This window comes from Salvia splendens, chromosome 5 (assembly GCF_004379255.2).
Source record: "Salvia splendens isolate huo1 chromosome 5, SspV2, whole genome shotgun sequence".
NCBI lineage: Eukaryota > Viridiplantae > Streptophyta > Magnoliopsida > Lamiales > Lamiaceae > Salvia > Salvia splendens.
The window spans coordinates 34304107-34323999 of NC_056036.1; the positions used below are offsets into that span (position 1 = coordinate 34304107).

At 32.9% G+C, this 19893-nt stretch overlaps 2 protein-coding genes across 3 annotated transcripts; both read left to right on the forward strand.

Annotated features, from left to right (window-relative positions):
* Positions 1-7911: 7911 nt before the first annotated feature.
* Positions 7912-10207, forward strand: LOC121802689 (MADS-box transcription factor 23-like). Of its 2 annotated transcripts, none has more exons than XM_042202364.1 (6): positions 7912-8190; positions 8975-9041; positions 9160-9233; positions 9332-9431; positions 9583-9666; positions 9774-10207. In XM_042202364.1, exons 1-6 carry the CDS (start codon positions 8039-8041, stop codon positions 10089-10091), a joined length of 795 nt encoding a protein of 264 aa, XP_042058298.1. In that variant the 5' UTR covers positions 7912-8038; the 3' UTR covers positions 10092-10207. The 2 variants fall into 2 exon arrangements, with proteins under 2 accessions (XP_042058298.1, XP_042058299.1); XM_042202365.1 differs by having other exon boundaries at positions 9160-9230.
* Positions 10208-14169: 3962 nt separating this feature from the next.
* Positions 14170-19859, forward strand: LOC121802870 (glutamine--fructose-6-phosphate aminotransferase [isomerizing] 2-like). The gene is made up of 11 exons (XM_042202562.1): positions 14170-14503; positions 14754-14926; positions 15406-15514; positions 16022-16167; positions 16928-17089; positions 17898-18258; positions 18342-18592; positions 18685-18799; positions 18897-19152; positions 19231-19399; positions 19491-19859. Exons 1-11 carry the CDS (start codon positions 14281-14283, stop codon positions 19572-19574), a joined length of 2049 nt encoding a protein of 682 aa, XP_042058496.1. The 5' UTR covers positions 14170-14280; the 3' UTR covers positions 19575-19859.
* The last annotated feature ends 34 nt before the right edge of the window (positions 19860-19893 follow it).

Here is a 19893-nt window from a genome sequence, read left to right on the forward strand (position 1 = left end):
AAAATCGTGGTGGGACAATTGACCCTAAACCCATGAGGTTAAGTTAACGGACAAAAATTTCGCAACGGTATGTAATAGAAGTAATCACTTTAATGGTTTTGGAAAGGTGAAAAATCTAACATTTTTTTGATTGTTGTGGTATGGACTATGGAGTGATTATCTGCATCCCGCCAAAAGGTTATACTACTACATAATAATAGTGGAGTAGCATTTTATATTCCTAATTTTTTGAGTATTTAATGGAGCAGCCTTAAAGGGTCAATTGTCCCACCACGATACTGTTGAGGAGAGTTTCACAAAAATATAAGAACTCTCAATAATGGGTTGTGTCTCAAACTTAGCGTATTCAAAATAACAACTCTTAGAGCATCCACGATGGCGCCCATCCCGGCGGACGTCCGGCCGGCGTGCCATTGCGCAGTGGTGACGCGGATACGGACGTCCGCTGCGGATATGGACGTCCGCTGCGAACACCGGAGTTCCACGGCGTTCCCAAGACGTCTATCGCGACGTCCTTGTGGACGTCCGCCATTGCGTTGACCCCATGGACGTCCGCGCGGACGTCCCGATTATTTTATATTTTTTTTTCAAAAATTCTATAAATACGTCGGAATGTCCTTGGGGATGTCCGCCACTGTGTAGTGGGAAGTCCTTATGACGTGGCAGTGCAGTGGGAAGTTCTTATGACGTGGCAGGAGGTGTTTTTGGGATGTCCGTCGGGACATCCGCACCACTGCGGATCCTCTTAATAGTGGGTTGTGTCTCAAACTTAGCGCATTCTGAAAGTTAGTACGCCATTTGTCCATCATTTAAAGATATGTTTTAACTCGACACAGACTTTAAGAAATTATTACTACTATTTTATAAAGGAAATAAATGAAAAAGTTTAGAAGGGTATAGATCTCATTTCATATTAAGTGTAATTGATGCATGTCCAGCATCCAAAATTGGAGGCTAAACAAATTATTTTGTTGAGTTTTATTTATTTTCTAATTAATAGAATTAGTAGATGAAAAATATTAATTATTTTTCCTTTCTGTATCAGTAATGAGATAATGAAGTATGAGTTTCGCTTAAAAAAACGGAGAAAAGGCAGAATGGTTTATAGCCCGAAATGGCAAAACGTGTAAGGATTTGGCTGATGGAGGAAATACCTAACTTTTGTTTTCTCTTCAAAGTTATATTCGTGAAATACACTAAAAGTTTGAGGCATTATTAAAATAGACTAAAAATTGGGAAAATAAAACACTCATTTTCTGCTAAAAGGACGTTGTTTCATCTGTGGTGGAGGTGGAAAAAGATTTTCACCCCAAACTCGGATGAAATGAATCATGTTTGATACCGGATTTTGTATAGTGAAATATTTTATGTAAAATACAGAAAATTTGCGGTATTTAATGTAAAAAAAATGAAATTAAGGACAATCTTTTAGAAGATACTCCCTCCGTCCGCGAATAGGAGTCCTATTTTTCATTTTAGTTCGTCCACGAATAGGAGTCCCGGTTCACTTTTACCATAAATGATAATATGGTCTCACTTTCCACTAACTTATTCTACTCACATTTCATTTAAAATTAATATATACAAGTAAGACTAATATTCCACTAATTTTTTTCACCCACTTTTCTTAATATTTCTTAAAACTCGTGCAACCAAAAAATGAGACTCCTAATGACAGACGGAGAGCACTATCGAGTATTATCAATCCTGTATAATTATAAAGCACTATTAATCATATACAATTATAAAGTGGAGTGCTGTTAATTCTATACTAACACTTTTCAGTGATTAGATTCTCCTCTTATTACATGCACATGTCAAAACAATATCGCTTTACGAGTCTGAAAGGGAAAATGTACAAATATCGCACAAACGTTCCAAATATTGTCCTAATGGTAGTCAATATAATATTCCATTTACCTCCCTATAATTCAGTCGTATTTATTTTTTGATTGTTCCATTATATTCCATCTGTTCCACAATATAGAATTATTTTATTTTCTGCACTTATTTTGAAAAAATGATAATAAATAGTTAAATGTAGAGAAGAGTCTTTTCTACAGTATCCTTTACTCTTTTTCTTCCAAAATTAGTTCAGAAAATGAAATACTCCCTCTGTCCCATTAAAAATGAAACGTTTTCCTTTTTGGTCTGTCTCATTAAAAATGAAGCGTTTCTAAAAATAAAAACAATACTCTCTCTACTTTTTCTTCTCTCTTACTTTACTCTCTCTTCATTAACTCACAAAACAACACTACATAAAATCTCGTGCCGAAAAGCAAATGTTGCATATTTAATGGGACGGATTAGGAGACTTAGGGGTAAATATGATGTGAGTGGTGACAGGTGAATACCGGATGAGGGGTTAAAATTGAGAAAAATCCTTTTCCATGTCTCCAACCCTAACATCTATCCAGGTAGTTGTACAGTATCAGGTAAGTGGGTACAAGGTATTTTTTGAATTTTTACAACCTGGTCCCAGTAATGATCCTATTCTTTTCTGATAACGGGTACTTGATATCTGACGAGTATCGAGTCGGGATAGGAATTATCCGTTACTTTCTAACTATTTGCATAGTCTTAGTTAAATCCCTGAATGACCAGAGGAATAAAATTTATTTAGGGAAGAAATTGGGGAATTTTACATTTATCAACAAGTAATAGATAGCAATGTTTTATTTGATTGCTTGTGGATTTTTTTTTTCATTCAAGGTAAAAATTGGGGAATTTTATTTACATGTATACAAGTAGCAATGTTTTATTTGATTGGCTGTGGAGTTCAAATTTGGTAAGGACTAGGGAGAATAATCTATATTTCCCTGTCCATATTACATATCTAAATGGCCAAGTCTAGATTGTTTCCTTGCCTATTATTACATCATTACATGTCTAAATCCACATAATCCAGATTATTTCCTTGTCCATTATTACATTTCTAAATCCACATAATCCGTTGTGATACGTTGCATTTCCTAATTTCTACGAAATGCATTAAACATTAGAGTACTACTATTATATAATCTCTCAGTTCCATAAAGTTTGTCACTAATTTCTATTTTCGTTTGTCCCAAAAATTTGTTTCCTTTCACTTTTATCATTTTCGATAGTAGGTCTCACATTCCACTAATTCGTTTCTACTCACATTTTATTATTTACTATAAAATTAATATATACAAATATGATTCACATCCCATTAATTTTTTTAATCCATTTTTTATTATATTTTTAAAAATTTATTCCAAGTCAAAAGGTGTACAGAATGGAGGAAGTATTTCCTAGCCTCCTTATTTGTTTTTTTTATGCTTTTGGCACCATTAAGTAATGTTCAATTATCATATTGCATGTCATTATGCAAACTCAAAGACATCTAACATTTGGATACAAGTTAATAAAATAAAATTGCAATGGACATTATATAAAAAGAAACACTTTCTTCTTTTTATGGAAGTCGTGTAAATATTGTAATGAATATGCCCTCCAAAGTCCTTTCTTGATATTAAATTATTGCACCCATCCACACTCGAGCTCCTTAAATTCAGGTGTCACTCGCCTAAACTCTCACCACAAAAATCGACAAGTCTACCTCAAAAATTCAATTAGATCTTGATTATTCATAATATCCTATGTAGTTTTTGAAATCATCATTTTTTATAAGAATAATGCTATGCGGCCACATTATGGCCAGCCATAAATTAATTAAATAATAAAAAAATTGATTTTTTTTCAAATTTTTGGTTTAATACTACTTGATTTTACTTTTATATCATCTTCATTATATGTTGCTCAACATGTTAGTGTTGCTCTTTCGTAGTTTTTGCTTAACTTATTACTACTGTCATTTCTTGATTGTTGCTCAACGTATACAGTAATTCGTGATATTAATGTGTTTTACGTAATGGAATTCAAAGATAAGTATCAACTCACAAGTCCATTCACACACATATAAGTTTATATCGGTAATTCTAATTTTTTTATACATGTAAATGAACTAAATTAACTCTTTATGGCCGACCACGTTATGGCCATTTAGCATCACTCTTTTTATAATGCTTAAATTGTTTAGTTATAATAGTTGATACTATGTTAATAGTTAATTTGGTAATTTAATTGTAATTAATGAAAGTATATATTTTGATACTTTAAGTGTATGATTTGATTCGAGAATTTGCCAACATATATATGCCACCAAACATATTACAATGCTTATATGAGTTATGAGTAAGTATAGGAAATAAACTACTCCCTTCGTCCCAGCCTAAGTGAGACATTTTATTTTCGCACCTATTTTGAAAAAATGATGATAAATAGTTGAAGTGGAGATAAAATTAAGTAATACAGTCTCTTTCCTTAATGTTATCTCCACTTTAACTATTTATAATTATTTTTCAAAACATGTTAAAAAATGAAACGTCTCGTTTAGGCTGGGATGGAGGGAGTGCCACTTATTTATAATCATAATTATCTTAAATACATGCAAATACAATCGTGAAATAGAAAATTGATGCACACATCAAATAAATTATTCTTTCATGTGATTTATGTTGTACACCCATGACTTATAGTCTGTAAGCTAAAATACTTGCAATTTCTATCAAAATAATATAAAGTATTCAAATTATCAGGAACAGTTGACAAACATTCCTAATTATTGTTAACTAATATGATTATTGTACCATAATCATGAATCAGTGTGCTCGTATTGTTCATTTTGAATACCGAACATGTCTACCTATTCTTACAAACTAATTTCAGAAGCACATATATATTGATTAGAGACGTGCAGACTTATAATTTCAAATCGCTTTTTATCTTATAATAGCATCTATAGTCTATACATATATTATCACTCTCGTATACAATTTCCTCAGCAGTAAAATTAAAAACAAATAGTAAAACTTCAAAAATCTAATTTATCGATAAATTATATTTAGATTAATTTTACTACAGATTTTGTTTTTCACCCGTGGGAAGGGATGTCAATCGGGCCGGGCCGGCGGGTTTCGGGCCAACCCGCACGGGTTGCGGTTCAGTCGGGTGCGGGCTAATCGGGTTGTGATTTCTTTCGGGTTATAAAAGTTCAATCCTAACCCTAAAAGCTTGGGTTTCGGGCTAGTCCAGTGGGTTAATCGGGTTGCTACCGATAATATTAACATGCGATCAATCCAATAAATAATGATGAAAAATAGTTATATTTATAAAATGTAAAATAATTTATCGATAAATTAGATTTAGATTAATTTTACTACAGATTTTGTTTTTCACCCGTGGGAAGGGATGTCAATCGGGCCGGGCCGGCGGGTTTCGGGCCAACCCGCACGGGTTGCGGTTCAGTCGGGTGCGGGCTAATCGGGTTGTGATTTCTTTCGGGTTATAAAAGTTCAATCCTAACCCTAAAAGCTTGGGTTTCGGGCTAGTCCAGTGGGTTAATCGGGTTGCTACCGATAATATTAACATGCGATCAATCCAATAAATAATGATGAAAAATAGTTATATTTATAAAATGTAAAATATTTAATTATGATAAATTTGAGATATATGCTTAAACACAATCATAAACATGATCAAATACTAATATTTGAGATATTTTTTGAATTTTTTAATGCATGTTTTAGAAATTTAAATATTTTTTTAGTGAATTTGAAGTTTTTAATTTATTTATCAATTTTTATATTAATAAAAATTCAATATATAATTTGTATATTTAATATAAAATCGAAAGTTATTTTTTTATATATATATATTATAAAATTAATCAATGTCGAATTAGGAGTAAAAATATTGAATAATAAAAATTTTTATCGGGTTTTCGGGTCTGGCCCTAACGGGTTGTGGGTTAATCGGGTGTGGGCTAATTGAGTTTTAATTTTTCGGGCTAAAAAATTTCGGCCCTAGCCCTATAAATTTGGCAGGCTATTTGGGCCAGCCAACGGGTTGCGGGCTACACTGACTTCCCGTTGGTATCAGATTTGACCGAAAAATATTTTATCATATCTTAACTATATCCTTTGACAATAAATAATATAAAAGTAGATTTGAGTTTTGTAATAAAAAATTAAGATATTATGTAACAGAAATATTTAGACAGTAGAAATATCAAATCAACTAGGTAATAACATGACGCGTGATTATGATTTCTTGTGAATATCTCAAAAAATTACACTGTGTTGTTTTTTTAATGATAATGGAAAATGATAAGTTACACATCTTATATGAGCATCATCCATGAGTATCATACTCGGCTAATGCATGTTTAGTATTGTTTGTTTTGTTTTATACATAATTAGTTTGATTTTAATACTATACTTATTAAAAATCATTATTAACATTTTATATTTTAAAATCTCGTAAAATCAAAGATCAAAGTATGACTGGTTCTTTTACTTTATAATTATAAATAAATGAATAAAATCACAAATTAAAATTTGATATTTATAAAAATTTAAAATTTAAAATTTAAAATATTAATAATAATTTTTAATGTATTAGGATCAAGAGTCCTATTATTCACAAATCCACTCTTAAAGACCGAACTAGAGACCAAATTAGAGCTATCCATTTTCTTAATCTTGTGGTTATGATTAATTTACAATGAATTTAATATTTTATTCAATAAAAACTTTTTTATTTTTATTTTTCTATTTTTAAAAAAAAATAATATTTTTTATTCAATAAAAACTTGCCGGATTAAATAATGAACTAAATGAAGTATGTTATGAAGTAATTTTGACATGTTATTGAAATACATTAATGATACAACAAATTTTAGTGTTAAACGTTAAGCGGTAGTAATGAACTATATCCAATAAATAATGAACCAAATGAATGTTAGTAATGAAGTAAATATGACATTTTATTGAAATACAATGTTAACTGTGTTAAACGTCAAGCCGTAGTAATGAACTTATTACTTCATTCAGTCATGTTATTACTTCATTCTATTAGTTTATTACTTCATTCCGTTAGTTTATTACTTCATTCAGCCATGTTATTACTTTATTCCATTAGTTTATTACTTCATAATATGTTATGACATAATTATCTTTCAGTTGAAGTAAATTCGGTATGTAATGAATGCGAAAAATTACTTCATAGCATACGTTCATTTAGTTCATTATGTAGTGAATATAGTGCATTATTTACTCCAACAAGTTTTTATTGAATAAAAAAAGTTTAAAAAATTTAAACAAATTAAACGTTTTTTAATTAAAATTTAAAAAAATATTTATTGAATAAAATATTAAATTAATTATAAATTAATCCTAACCACAAGATTAAGAAAAATAGATGGCCCAAATTTGATCTCTAGTTCGATCTTTAAGAAGGGTTCGACATTGATCACATGATCAAGCGAGATATATAATACTATAAAATAAACAATGTGCATTAAACGAGTCCCATAAATATATACTACTATTACTACTATAAACGTTTAGATTTATATAATCCGTATATAGGTAAACAAAGGGAGTGTTCGGTTGGCAAAATTAAATCTCATTATTAAATATGTATCATGTTTGGTTAGATTGAACTCTTCAACTTAATCCTAGATGGATAGTCTCATGATAATTAGTCATAGCCTCCCCCCTCCAACTAAAATAATTCTAGATGGATAGTCTCATGATATTAGTCATGCCAACCGAACGTCAACTAATAGTATTGATTATCTGGTTCATAATTTCCGCACTCGGTATGATCAACAAATTATAATTACAGCTTATACGTGGGCGTGGCCTAAAAGATAGATATGTATAGATGATATTTTTAAGAATTTAATATCTCCCAATAAATGCAAAGTCTAATTAATTTAATATAATCGACCTCCTAAAAACATATACTAATAATTATTTACCAACATAAAAAGGAAAAAAAAAGGATCAGGAAAGAGAAAAGGGTTGGGTTTCATGCATATACTGCCAGCCTTACCCTAACACTAAAAATTGGGGTTCCTCTTCTTCTCTCTCTTAAAATCAGAAGTTGTAATTATAAATTCGAAATCCTTCTCTTCTCTCTCTCTCTCGCTCTACTCTTATTTGTGAGAATGGCAAAGTCTGAGAATCGAGAAGCTGGCTTCGCCAAGAGGCGCGCGAGTTTGTTCAACAAGGCACACGAACTTGCAGTTCTTTGCGATGCTCAAATCGCCATTATCATTATTTCCTCTCAAGGCAAAGTCCATGATTTTGCTACTTCTAGGTACAATTCCTTTCTTCAATTAATTTTGATTTCTCGCTTATCAATTCCAATTTTCCCGCGTAATTTTACCCCTTTGTTCTTTCCGTTTTCAAGGGTTTGATCAGCTTCTAATTTATGTAACAATCATTACTTATTTCTGATAATTTTATGCTTATTTAAATTCATCTAATCCACCAGTTAGATTAGTAGTAATTCAAAATATCCCCAATTTTTCATCTAATCCACCAGTTAGATTAGTAGTAATTCAAAATATCCCCAATTTTTCATCTAATCAACCAGTTTGATTGATAGTAGAGGCATCTCTAGTATCAATACGTACAAAATTCAATTTTTGGAAAAATCTCTTTGTTTGCATTCTGAGTAAGGAAAAAATCATAAACGCCAATTTATTAAAACCCACAGGTTTAGAAATTTTACCTGATTATTGAGTATTCTCCCTGCCTGAGTTCAAATCCCACATTCGCCTTTTAACTTTGGTTTTTTAAAATATTTTTATAATATATTTGTATTAAATTTATTCACTAACATAAATTTAAATCAAACCTAATTTGTTATTGTAGCAGCACAAATAGTTATATACAACACCAATAGCATTAGAGTTTTTCTCTTTTACATGCCTAAAGTCAATTTTGCTTGCTTATCAATATGGTTAGCTTAAAGTCGGATGCAAGATCACTTAGGCTTAAGTCGAAAATAGATTATTTTATGCATCTTGGTATGGACCTTTAGTTTTTAAATACCTCTCTGGGAAGTTGTATTAACTATATATGTTTAATTGTCGCAGCATGCAGGAAATTCTAACAAGATACAAAACGTGCAATGAGATTAAAAATCGTAATGCGAATCAAGAGGTATATATATATTTGGTAGAATCTAACTTCATCATTTGCTTTACTTTGCCATTCCATGTAAGTATGTCTTAGAGGAGTTGAGTTTTCCGATTTACCTCTTTTCTTAAACAACAAACAGAACCCCGAGGAAGAGGTGCCAAAGGAGGCTGGTGTCTCCGGACAGCAGAAGGAAGACGAACTCAAATCAAGGCAGTTATACACTTTACTTTACTTTACTTTACTAATCTCAATATTGGTATGAATTTTGAGAGAATGTCCTGTTTATTTTTCGTGTCGGTTGTGATGTCCAGGAAATTGTTTGGTAAAGACTTATCAGGTATGACCTCACAGGAATTAAATGGGCTTGTGGAGAAATTAAAAGAAGGGATGTTGTTCATTAAGGATACAAAGGTATGACATTTATGCTGATACAATTATTATATTGTGCGTGTGTTGGCCTAGTGGTAGTGTGGTTAATGGCCGATGCCAAGCGGAATCCACGGCCTTTAAATTTAAGTTCATTTATCAATCAATCAAACAAAGAGAATGTTCAATTTTGCAGATGCAACTGTTGAAGCATGAATTAGAAAAATCAAGAAAGCAGGAACAGCAAGTGGTGCAGAAAAACCTGATGCTGCAGAGACAGGCAAATCCATCTCCTACTCTTTGTGATAATACCCAACTGTTGCTCATGAATTATGAGTATCTTTAAACAAACCATTTTTTTTGGGTTTCACTTTGCACAAAATGCAGGTTAACGAGCTTCAAGACTTTTACGCAAGAGTTTATTATCCGTTGCCAATTTCAATTCACTACCCTGCAACGGAGCGCGATAGAGGACTTCTTCCACATGCCAATCTTTCTCTTGCTATCACCAGTAGCTCTGAACCAGAGCAACATGCATCAAATGAACCAGAGAAAAATGCATCAAATGAAATATCTCCCCCATCAACTAGTTCTGCAGAGCCTAAAGTCAGTGATTGCAGATCTCCAACGCAACACAATCCCCAGCAGCCTGCTGATAAAGATAGTTCCAAGAACCATTCTGGGAGCAAGAGAAACACTAGTTAGTGTTACTAACAATGGCATTAAGCTATTAGGCTTTAATAGTGCACACAAGTTTTTGTCTTTTTTTGTGTTTACTAATACAAGTTATATAAGTAATGATCATCAATTTTTTTGAAAAAGTAGCTGAAAGATATCCTATATGACATGATCTTTTATGTACCAAAATCTATAAACAATGGGATGTGTAAAATTTTAAAGGATTAGATAGGGTCCTCTATATTAATTGTGTGAATAAGACTAACTATCGAACAACAACAAAATACTGTAACAACTTTTTAAAATAATAGGAATCCCAAAAAAGAAAATAAAACTTTCCTCTTATACTAAATCAAACTTAACAATTAAATCCAATGTTATATTATATGTACATCAATATCTAAATCCTAAAAAGCTAACTCTGAAATCTCCTAGGAACTCTTGGCGAGGGGACGAGGACCTCGAGCCGGCCCCGTATGGTCCGGTCGAAGAGCCGGTTCTTTGGATCCTCGGCATAGCAGACGTAGTAACAGCTGACGCAGGCATGTGGCAATGCCATTGCAAAATAAAGCTGAAAGTTGAAACTAAAAGAGAATCTGTAAACTTTATGGAGTATTCAAATGTCATGCCTTTAACTTCTTCTACTATCTACTAGAAATATTTTTAATTTGAACTGTATGTAATACTCAAATAGTTACAGTGAAAAGAAAGAATATTTTATTTGAGGGTGTGGTGAATATCTGGTGTTTTTACTATTTATACTCCTTACATTCTTTGTTAACACATGTATTTTTTTCGGTACAGAGTTTAAGAATAGTGTGTTAAATGAATGATGAATCTTTAGAGAGAATAGAGCAAGAGACATGAAGAGAGAATAGAGTAGTAAGAGAGAGTTACTTTTGTCAAAAATAAAATTTTCTGAAATAAAAAAAATGACTATATTATCATGGAACGGAGGTATGTAACATTTTGCCATCAGTGAGTACTTGACCACGTTTGATTCATATCATAAAATATACACCCCTTGATCCTAATGTAAGCAAATACATTTATTGGTTGAATATGAGATTTAAGAAAATGAGAGTTAAATAAAATAGATAAGTGAAGAGAATAAAGTATGAAAATGAATAAATAAGAGAGAATAATTGTGTTATATTTTGTCAGAAAATGAAATTGCTCATGAGTGGGGTTTCAAAAATGAAATATGAATCATTTATAGGTCTGTCACCAAAATTACTTTCATGAAAAATTTCATTTTAGGTCTGTCACCAAAATTTATCTCTATTTATTTCTAGTAAATTTCTTTGTGGGTTCTATTTTTTAGGTAGCATACTTCAATAAATTCTCTCAATCTTTCTACTTTGCTAATTTTACGTTAAAATTTGTATTAGCAATCAAAACTAAGTTTGTGTGGAGATAAATTACTCTATCCGTCTTAAATTAAGTTGAGTCAAAACTTTTTAACACAAAGATTAAGAAATTGTGTTGAAAATTAGAAGAGATGAATAAAGTAAGAAAGATAAAAAAGAGGAAGTAGGTGATGAAATAAAATAAAAGTGATTGAATATTTTGTTTTTAAGAGAAAAAGAAAGTAAATAACTAAATTTAATTGGAATATTTAAAAATGAATATCACTCAGTTTAGTTGGTACAGAAGGAAGGAGCATTGGTATGAAAAGTTCACGGACATGTGTTTATTTATAAATTGTGACAAATTTGGGATCATTAATTATTGTACTGTTGTACCAGAAAGTAATGGTTGTGCGATGTTAGTTGGATATAGCAATTACTCATGGATCTAATGATTCTAATCTATGCTATTCTTGATTGTGACAATTAAATTAAATTATCTATAAACTATTTCTAATAATATCAAATTAGTATTTAATTTCGATAACATGTAACTATATCAGATTTGAATGTCATGGTCAAGACTCAAGAATACCATTCATATAATTACATGAAGACAAAATATGGCTTAATTTGGATCTTTATACTGTCTCGTGACATTCATATTCATGCTCCTTAGAAAATGAAGAAGGGAAACCGATACGGTGGTTCGTTTAATATGGCCAATATATGTGAATTTACGTTAAGAAGTAGTAGTAGTAGTTTGGTTGTCATGTTTAATCTCATCTTTGCTTTATTCTTAAAAATGCAAGTTGTGATAATAATATATCTTGACTTGATCCACAATATTAAAATTACATAATATCTCATGATTAATTACCTCACCTCTGATTTAATCATAAACAAACTTTGTTTTACCTTATCACATTCATATCTCATTATTGCATTATATTATCAACAAAACGAATACCACCAAAATTGTTTTCTTTATCTTATTATCTTGGACTTTATTTTCTTCTACATATGCTAGTCCCGTATGAATGTTTATTGATCCTTTTCATTCATTTTACTATCTCTAGTTTGAGTTACCATTGGACAGAAATATTTTAATAAATGTGCTTTAAGCACTTTTTTTGCCCTATTCCCTTTGACCTTGAAAAGTCTTTTAATTATCTTGTCTCCATACAAGATTCATATGTATTGAAAGGATCTATTCTAGATCTTTCGACGTACCTTTGGCCCTCAAGCTTTGAATTATTTTAGGTTAGCATGTGTCATAAGACGTTTCAATCATCGGATCAGACGGAAACTTCCTCTTACGAGAAGAAGTTGACAACTTATAATAGTACTCATTAATAAATTGAGCATTGTTATTGATAGATAATAGTACTCCAAAAATGGAACTGAATATCTACCGAAAATGATTTTGGAAACAAAATATTTTCCCGCCACTTTTGGCCACCCAATTGTAAACCGTTTTAACGTGGAATGAAAAGATTGAGGATCCGCTTAACCCACCGCCGTAAAGGCACTAAAAAACTATGAAAAAATAGTACTGCAACCGCTGCAATATTTGCATCATTACTCAATCGAATAACTATCTCGCCATCACACAGTTTTCTTCTTTCCCAAAATAATGAGGGATTAAAACAAGCATGATTAACTCCAGTTGTATAGATCACTGGGGAAATTGATTATTTTTTTCTAACAAGAATAAAATACTGAACAAAAGAAAAGAATGGATAATATCTGTATATTCTATTAGCCCCTGTTCGGTTGCCCCTACTAAATCTCAAGATTAGTTTAATCTTACGTTTGGTTGGTCATATTCTATCTTTGACTCAATATAAGATTAAGTCGAAGGTTGAATAGTCCCAAGACAAGCCTAACCCCTCTGACAAAATTAATCGGCGTCTACAATTGCTTAACTTTCTATATTTACCCTTTTGCTAATTCAGCGAATTATTGACGATATCCTCCATTCCAATTTCCATTTTGTGTTATTTAAAATTAGTGTTTTTATTTAATTTTGTCAATAGTTTGTACAATGTAGTTATTGATTTGTAATTTTTTATTTGATTTTGTCAATGGGGGAATGTGATTATCAAACCTATTTCCTATAATATTTGTAAATCGGAATGGTCATAATTTTTTTATAATATTTTATTAAAATGTGTATTTTTATCATATATTAATATATTATGCAATATGCCTAATTTATTAAAAATGACAGTTATAATAAGACTTCTTTTATTATTGAAGCATAAGAATAGTTACAGATTTGATAGAATCTTAGAAATTTGTATTTGAAGTTTTGATAATTTAATATTAAACATAAAAATAATAACGTCCTTGCCCGATCATTATTTGAAAATTGAATTTAACATATTTTTGTTTATTTGGAGCAAATTTATACAGGAACGTAAAATATTAGACTCAATAATTGAGAGAAGTATTAGAAGGGTATCATAGTAAATATACATTATATTAGCACTATATAATATTTCAAACCAAACATGCTTTAAGGAGTATTAAACTTGACATTCCAACCAAACATCTTTTTATTTTTTAGTCTAATATCGAGTCATGACTTATCCTAGATTATATCTTGCTACTATTTAGTATTGCAAACCGATCTGATAGTAGTAAATCTATTCTGTTGTTTATTGGTAAAATAGGAATAATTGGAAATGAATCCAAAACAAACATGCATTATTAATTTCCCAAATCCAAGTGACACAGATGCAAACCTCCCATTGGTCAGAACACCTGTCACAGACAGTATCACAATTCAATCAAACATATGATCTTTTACTGTTACAGTTGCTATTGATTTCTCAGTCCAAAACCGAAAATTGAAGGAAATCATGTGCGGAATTTTCGCTTACTTGAATTTCAACGTCAGTAGAGAGCGCCGCTACATCTTGGAGGTTTTGTTCAACGGCCTCCGCCGCCTCGAGTATAGGGGCTATGATTCCGCCGGAATTTCCATCGATTCCTGCTTCGCTTGCTCCGATTCCCTCCTCCCTCCCGCCCTCGTCTTCCGCAAGGAAGGCAACATCGAATCCCTCGTCAAATCTGTCTACCACGGTACATCTTCCATTTCAATTCTGTCTTCAATTTTATTTTATTTTATTTTTTGGAGGGAACACTGTCGCTTTTTTTTCAATCTTACTATTTTTTAACTGTTAGTTGTGTTGCGAAATTTGAGAAACCGAGGCTTGAATAACTGCCGTGTTTGAGTGGAATGGTAATTCAACTGTTAGTTGTAGTTGATTGCATTCAGGAGACTTTTTTTTATTTTTATTGAATGTCATTGGATTTCTTTTTATATTCTCAGAAGTAGCTGCTACCGATTTGAATTTGGAGGAGTCATTCTCAGTTCATGCTGGAATAGCACACACTCGCTGGGCTACACATGGAGAACCAGCTCCAAGGAATAGCCATCCTCAGACATCTGATTCAAAAAATGAGTTCTTAGTTGTTCACAATGGAGTCATAACCAACTATGAGGTTCATTTGCCTTTTCTAATTGCTCCTATTTTTCTTTATCAAATGCTCCATCAGATGTTCTTTCAATTCATTTATAGCATGAATGTTGTTGTTGCTGCAGCCTTTGATAGCTTTACAATTTATTGTTTGGTATAAATTTTTACGAAGGCTAATGCATCGACATTTTCTTTCTGCCAATTGAGGGATATATTTTACGTTATCTAATGGGACAAGGATAATTAATGATCATTGCTGCGGCTGTCCCTAATTTTAAATTCTCTTTCAAGAACTTGATAGCGGTGTTCACTTGATGTCGACATAATTAGTAACTAAGAAAGTTTCCTAACTTACTTCTTTTGGTAAAAGTTGATTTTATGTTGAAATTAATAATTCAAGCACGTGTCGAGTTTTTCGTCCACTGCTTAGATTTAATATATTTACAGGAATCAGATATTAAGTTTTCTCATTTATGGTTTGATGGACTGTTCTATGTTCTTTAGGTGTTAAAAGAGACACTAGTTCGCCATGGTTTCACCTTTGAATCTGATACTGATACAGAAGTGATTCCGAAGCTTGCCAAATTTGTCTATGACAATGCAAATGAGGAAGGTATCTTCTGGCAACTGTAAATAATGTAGTGTTATAATGTAGTTGACGACGAGATACTATACACATACTTCACTAAACTCAAAATTCAATAAACTCGATTGAACACTAAAGTATTCATAAATCTAGATATTTATATTATATTAGTTCTTCATGATAATGAGAAGTTTTATTTAATATTGTAAAAAAAATAAAAATATGGATATTTTAATCTAGTGATTGCAATTTAGGTTCAAACCTCAAAGCACCCCTAATTTATCTTATAACTGCATCCAACTCCACGTAGTGTTCATGGTGAATACCGAATAGTATAAGATACATCCATGTTGCCCTTGTTTCATTTTATTAGGTGTTTCTGAGTTAGTGTGACTGTGAGGTTCTCCGTTGTACTTGAACTGATTACTTGTTCTCTACTGTATCTTTCTTCTGTAAGTTCATGTTCATCCTTTCATATGAAGAGGTCTTCTGTTACTAGATTGAAAATTTTTCTGATGCAAGTGAATTGTGCAGGTGACAAGAGTGTCACATTCAGTCAAGTTGTGCTAGAGGTTATGAGGCATCTGGAAGGAGCATATGCTCTGATATTCAAAAGCACTCATTATCCGAATGAATTGATTGCTTGCAAACGTGGCAGTCCGTTGCTCCTTGGTGTAAAAGTAAGTCATAATGTGTGGCTCTCTTGAAACAGATAGTACCTTATTAAATTACTAGTTTAGGTAATTCAGTGTTTTCTTAGAAGTTCCTTGAACCATTTTAGCTCCTTTCCTGTAAAGTGTTTACAACTTGTTCTGATTATCAACTTGGTAAAATCATGTTTATTTGTAAGTTGACTAATCAGTTCTTTGGCCTGACCCTCATTCACCATAGGAGTTAGGACTCGCCCTCATGACAAAAGAATCACATAGAACTTATGATGTAATTGTGTAGTTGGGGTAGAAGTTTTTTTCTACAGAGCAGTTGAAAGTGTCTTTCTTGTTAAAGAGAGAGGTCCATGTCTTAGTTGGAGACTGCGCTTCAAGCCTTCAAGTCTTCAACCAAACTTATCTTTTAAATTTGGATTCAGAAGTGAATCTCATTAAATTAGAGTTAGTGTCCTCTGATTCATGTCTATCAGTATGTTAAGGCTGCTGCATCCTTTTATAGATGGTCATGTAATATTTTTAAATTGAGAGAGCAGGTAACAAGGGTTCATTATTCCATCAGGATGCATCTCCTTTCAGTTATATGTCGTATACAACTACTTGTGAGATGTATTACCTTGTGTTCCTTGATTAACGGAGTGATCTCATAAGTTTCTCTGAATTTTGTATCCTGATAACCTGTATGCTTGTTCTGAGGCAATACATGAACACGAATTTTCGAGAGCTGTTATCTTAAATACACTAGTTTTAAAAAATGGCATTCCTCTTACTGCAGGAGTTAACTGAAGAGCCCAGCAGAGCATCTTTTAATGACACAAAATTTCTTTCAAGCAATGGGCAGCCGAAGGAACTCTTTTTGTCAAGTGATGCTAGCGCTCTGGTGGAGCACACTAAAAAGGTTTTGGTGATTGAGGATGGTGAAGTTGTCCATATCCAGGTACCACTAGGTTAAGATTCCTCTGTTGTTTAATATAATGGTATCCCTTACAAATTACAATTAACTTTCGGCAAGCTTGGAGTGTCATTTGGTCAATTTTGCGTTTAAAGATTTGTAGGGACTAAGAGCAAACTGTCACCCTGATCTTTTATTCAGCTTTTCGTCTCTTCTTTTTCTTCCTATTTCATTTTGGTCAAGAGATGAAGATAATCTTTTACTCCTGTGCCTTCCCTTGAGAAGGAGTATTTTGTATCTCCTACAGCCTTGAAGCAGTTATGAAACTTTGGTGGTGCAACACTGAGTCTGTGGTAGATAGTTCTTCCTTAAAAAATCTTAATTTATTAGAGGTCATTGATTGTTTTACCTTTTCCCAAGTATTTTATTCAAAACATAAATGATGTGATCTAGTGCTTTATTAGTTAAATGTTAGTACTGTATTATGTTATTGGCTATTATCTTGATAGGCTACCTAAGGAAAAAGGGAGCCTGGGAGCGTCAGCCGGACCTTAGGTTATTCCTTGCTTAGATATGTTAAAAGATCTCATTTTTTGAAACTGTCACTTGACTTAATCCCCTTATCAGTAAACACCGTATATCAGAGAATAATTATTGTAAAAAAGAAAGTAATAGCTAAAAGTTAGCTTAAAGAAATGAAAGATCTTCTAATTTCTAGTTTTTTTCTGGAGAATCAGTTTTCCAATGATGCAATGTGCAATGTTGGTTGTAGAATTTTGAAGTTTGTCCTAAGCACGATGATTTTTTGAAGTCCCCACTTGGGCCTCACTTTATTGGTTTCTGCGGTTTATAGGATGGAGGAGCTTCCATTTTCAAGTTTGAGAATGCTAAAGAAAAAGGTCATGAAAAACTAAAGCGGCCGGCTTCTGTCAAACGTGCACTCTCAGTTCTGGAAATGGAAGTTGAGCAAATAAATAAAGGGAAATACGAGCACTACATGCAGAAAGAAATTCATGAACAACCAGAATCTCTTACCACAACAATGAGAGGGAGGCTTATACGTGGAGGATCATGCAAAGCAAAGAGTGTTCTTTTAGGAGGATTAAAGGATCACCTTAGAACGATACGGAGAAGTCGAAGAATAGTCTTCATTGGCTGTGGTACAAGTTATAATGCAGCTTTAGCTGCAAGGCCAATTTTGGAAGAACTTTCTGGTCTGTGTGGGTCATAATATGAATATTTCATATTCGCTGTAAGGCTCCATTGATTCCTTAACTAAGTTAATTCTATCTTGCAGGTATCCCCGTGACAATGGAGATTGCTAGTGATTTGGTGGATAGGCAGGGGCCCATATACAGAGAAGACACAATTGTCTTTGTTAGTCAATCAGGGGAGACAGCGGACACATTGCAGGCACTAGAATATGCACTTGAGAATGGTGCATTATGCGTTGGCATCACCAACACTGTTGGCAGCGCAATTGCTAGGCATACACACTGTGGAGTTCACATAAATGCAGGTTGTGAGATAGGGGTAGCTAGTACCAAGGTAAACAAAAACTGTAGACTTTTCTTCTTATTTCCCATCCTACAGTCACCATATAGCGGTTGTGCTATCTTATTAAGTACTTCAACTAACAGGCATACACAAGCCAAATTGTTGTCATGGCTATACTTGCTCTGGCAATTGGAGATGACACAATTTCTAGCCAAGCAAGACGTGAAGCAATAATAGATGGCCTATTTGATTTACCGAGTAAGCCCAATACTTTGATCATGCCAAATGTTACTTTAATCGAAACTGTTGTAGAGATATGTGTCATGATCGCAGTACCTGATTCAATAATATGCAGATAAGGTGAAAGAGGTTCTCAAACTCGACGAGGAAATGAAAGATCTTGCTCAATTACTGATTGCAGAACAGTCACTTCTTGTCTTCGGAAGAGGGTACAACTACGCAACTGCATTGGAAGGTGCCTTGAAGGTAAAAGAAGTATCATTAATGCATAGTGAAGGAATACTTGCTGGGGAGATGAAACATGGTCCCTTGGCTTTAGTTGATGAGACCCTTCCGATAGTTGTTATTGCTACCCGCGATGCTTGTTTCAGGTTACTTTTCCTAGTAAAGTTATGTTTCCACATTGTGCTTTTGAATTCCAGCATATTAAAACATAGTTTCGTTTTCAGCAAACAACAATCTGTTATCCAGCAACTTCATGCTCGGAAAGGTCGACTTATAGTTATGTGTAGTAAAGGCGATGCAGCATCTGTCACTGTTGGTGGATCTTGCCGCGTAGTTGAAGTTCCTCAGGTTGAGGACTGCCTGCAGCCAGTAATCAACATAGTTCCTCTACAGGTTACATATATCCTCGCTCTTTTCTATCTAAATTACTTCGCTTTCTTCTCATGGTCCATGAAACGGGCTGACTTTTAACTTTTGACTGCAGCTTTTGGCATATCATCTGACCGTTCTCCGTGGATACAACGTGGATCAGCCACGAAATCTTGCGAAAAGCGTGACAACCCAATGAGCTCAGAATCAACCTGCATATCTTTTGCTATGGTGATTTCATTTACCTCAGATCCAATAGTCTGATTATCTAACCTTGAGATGTCGCATCGTACTCCCTAGTGCATCCAGACAGGCGACGCTTATAAAGTCGCATCCTCTTTGCTGCTGACTCTATACATAACATTGTTTTCTTACTGCTAGAATCAGTTAGGATAACTGCTTCGTGTACAGATTGTCCTATACAAATTTGTTCGTCAACTGATATTGTCGACAACATTATCTCAAACAAATGTTTGGCTTCTTACCTGCGTGTGTCTAATGGAGTACTTAGTATTGAT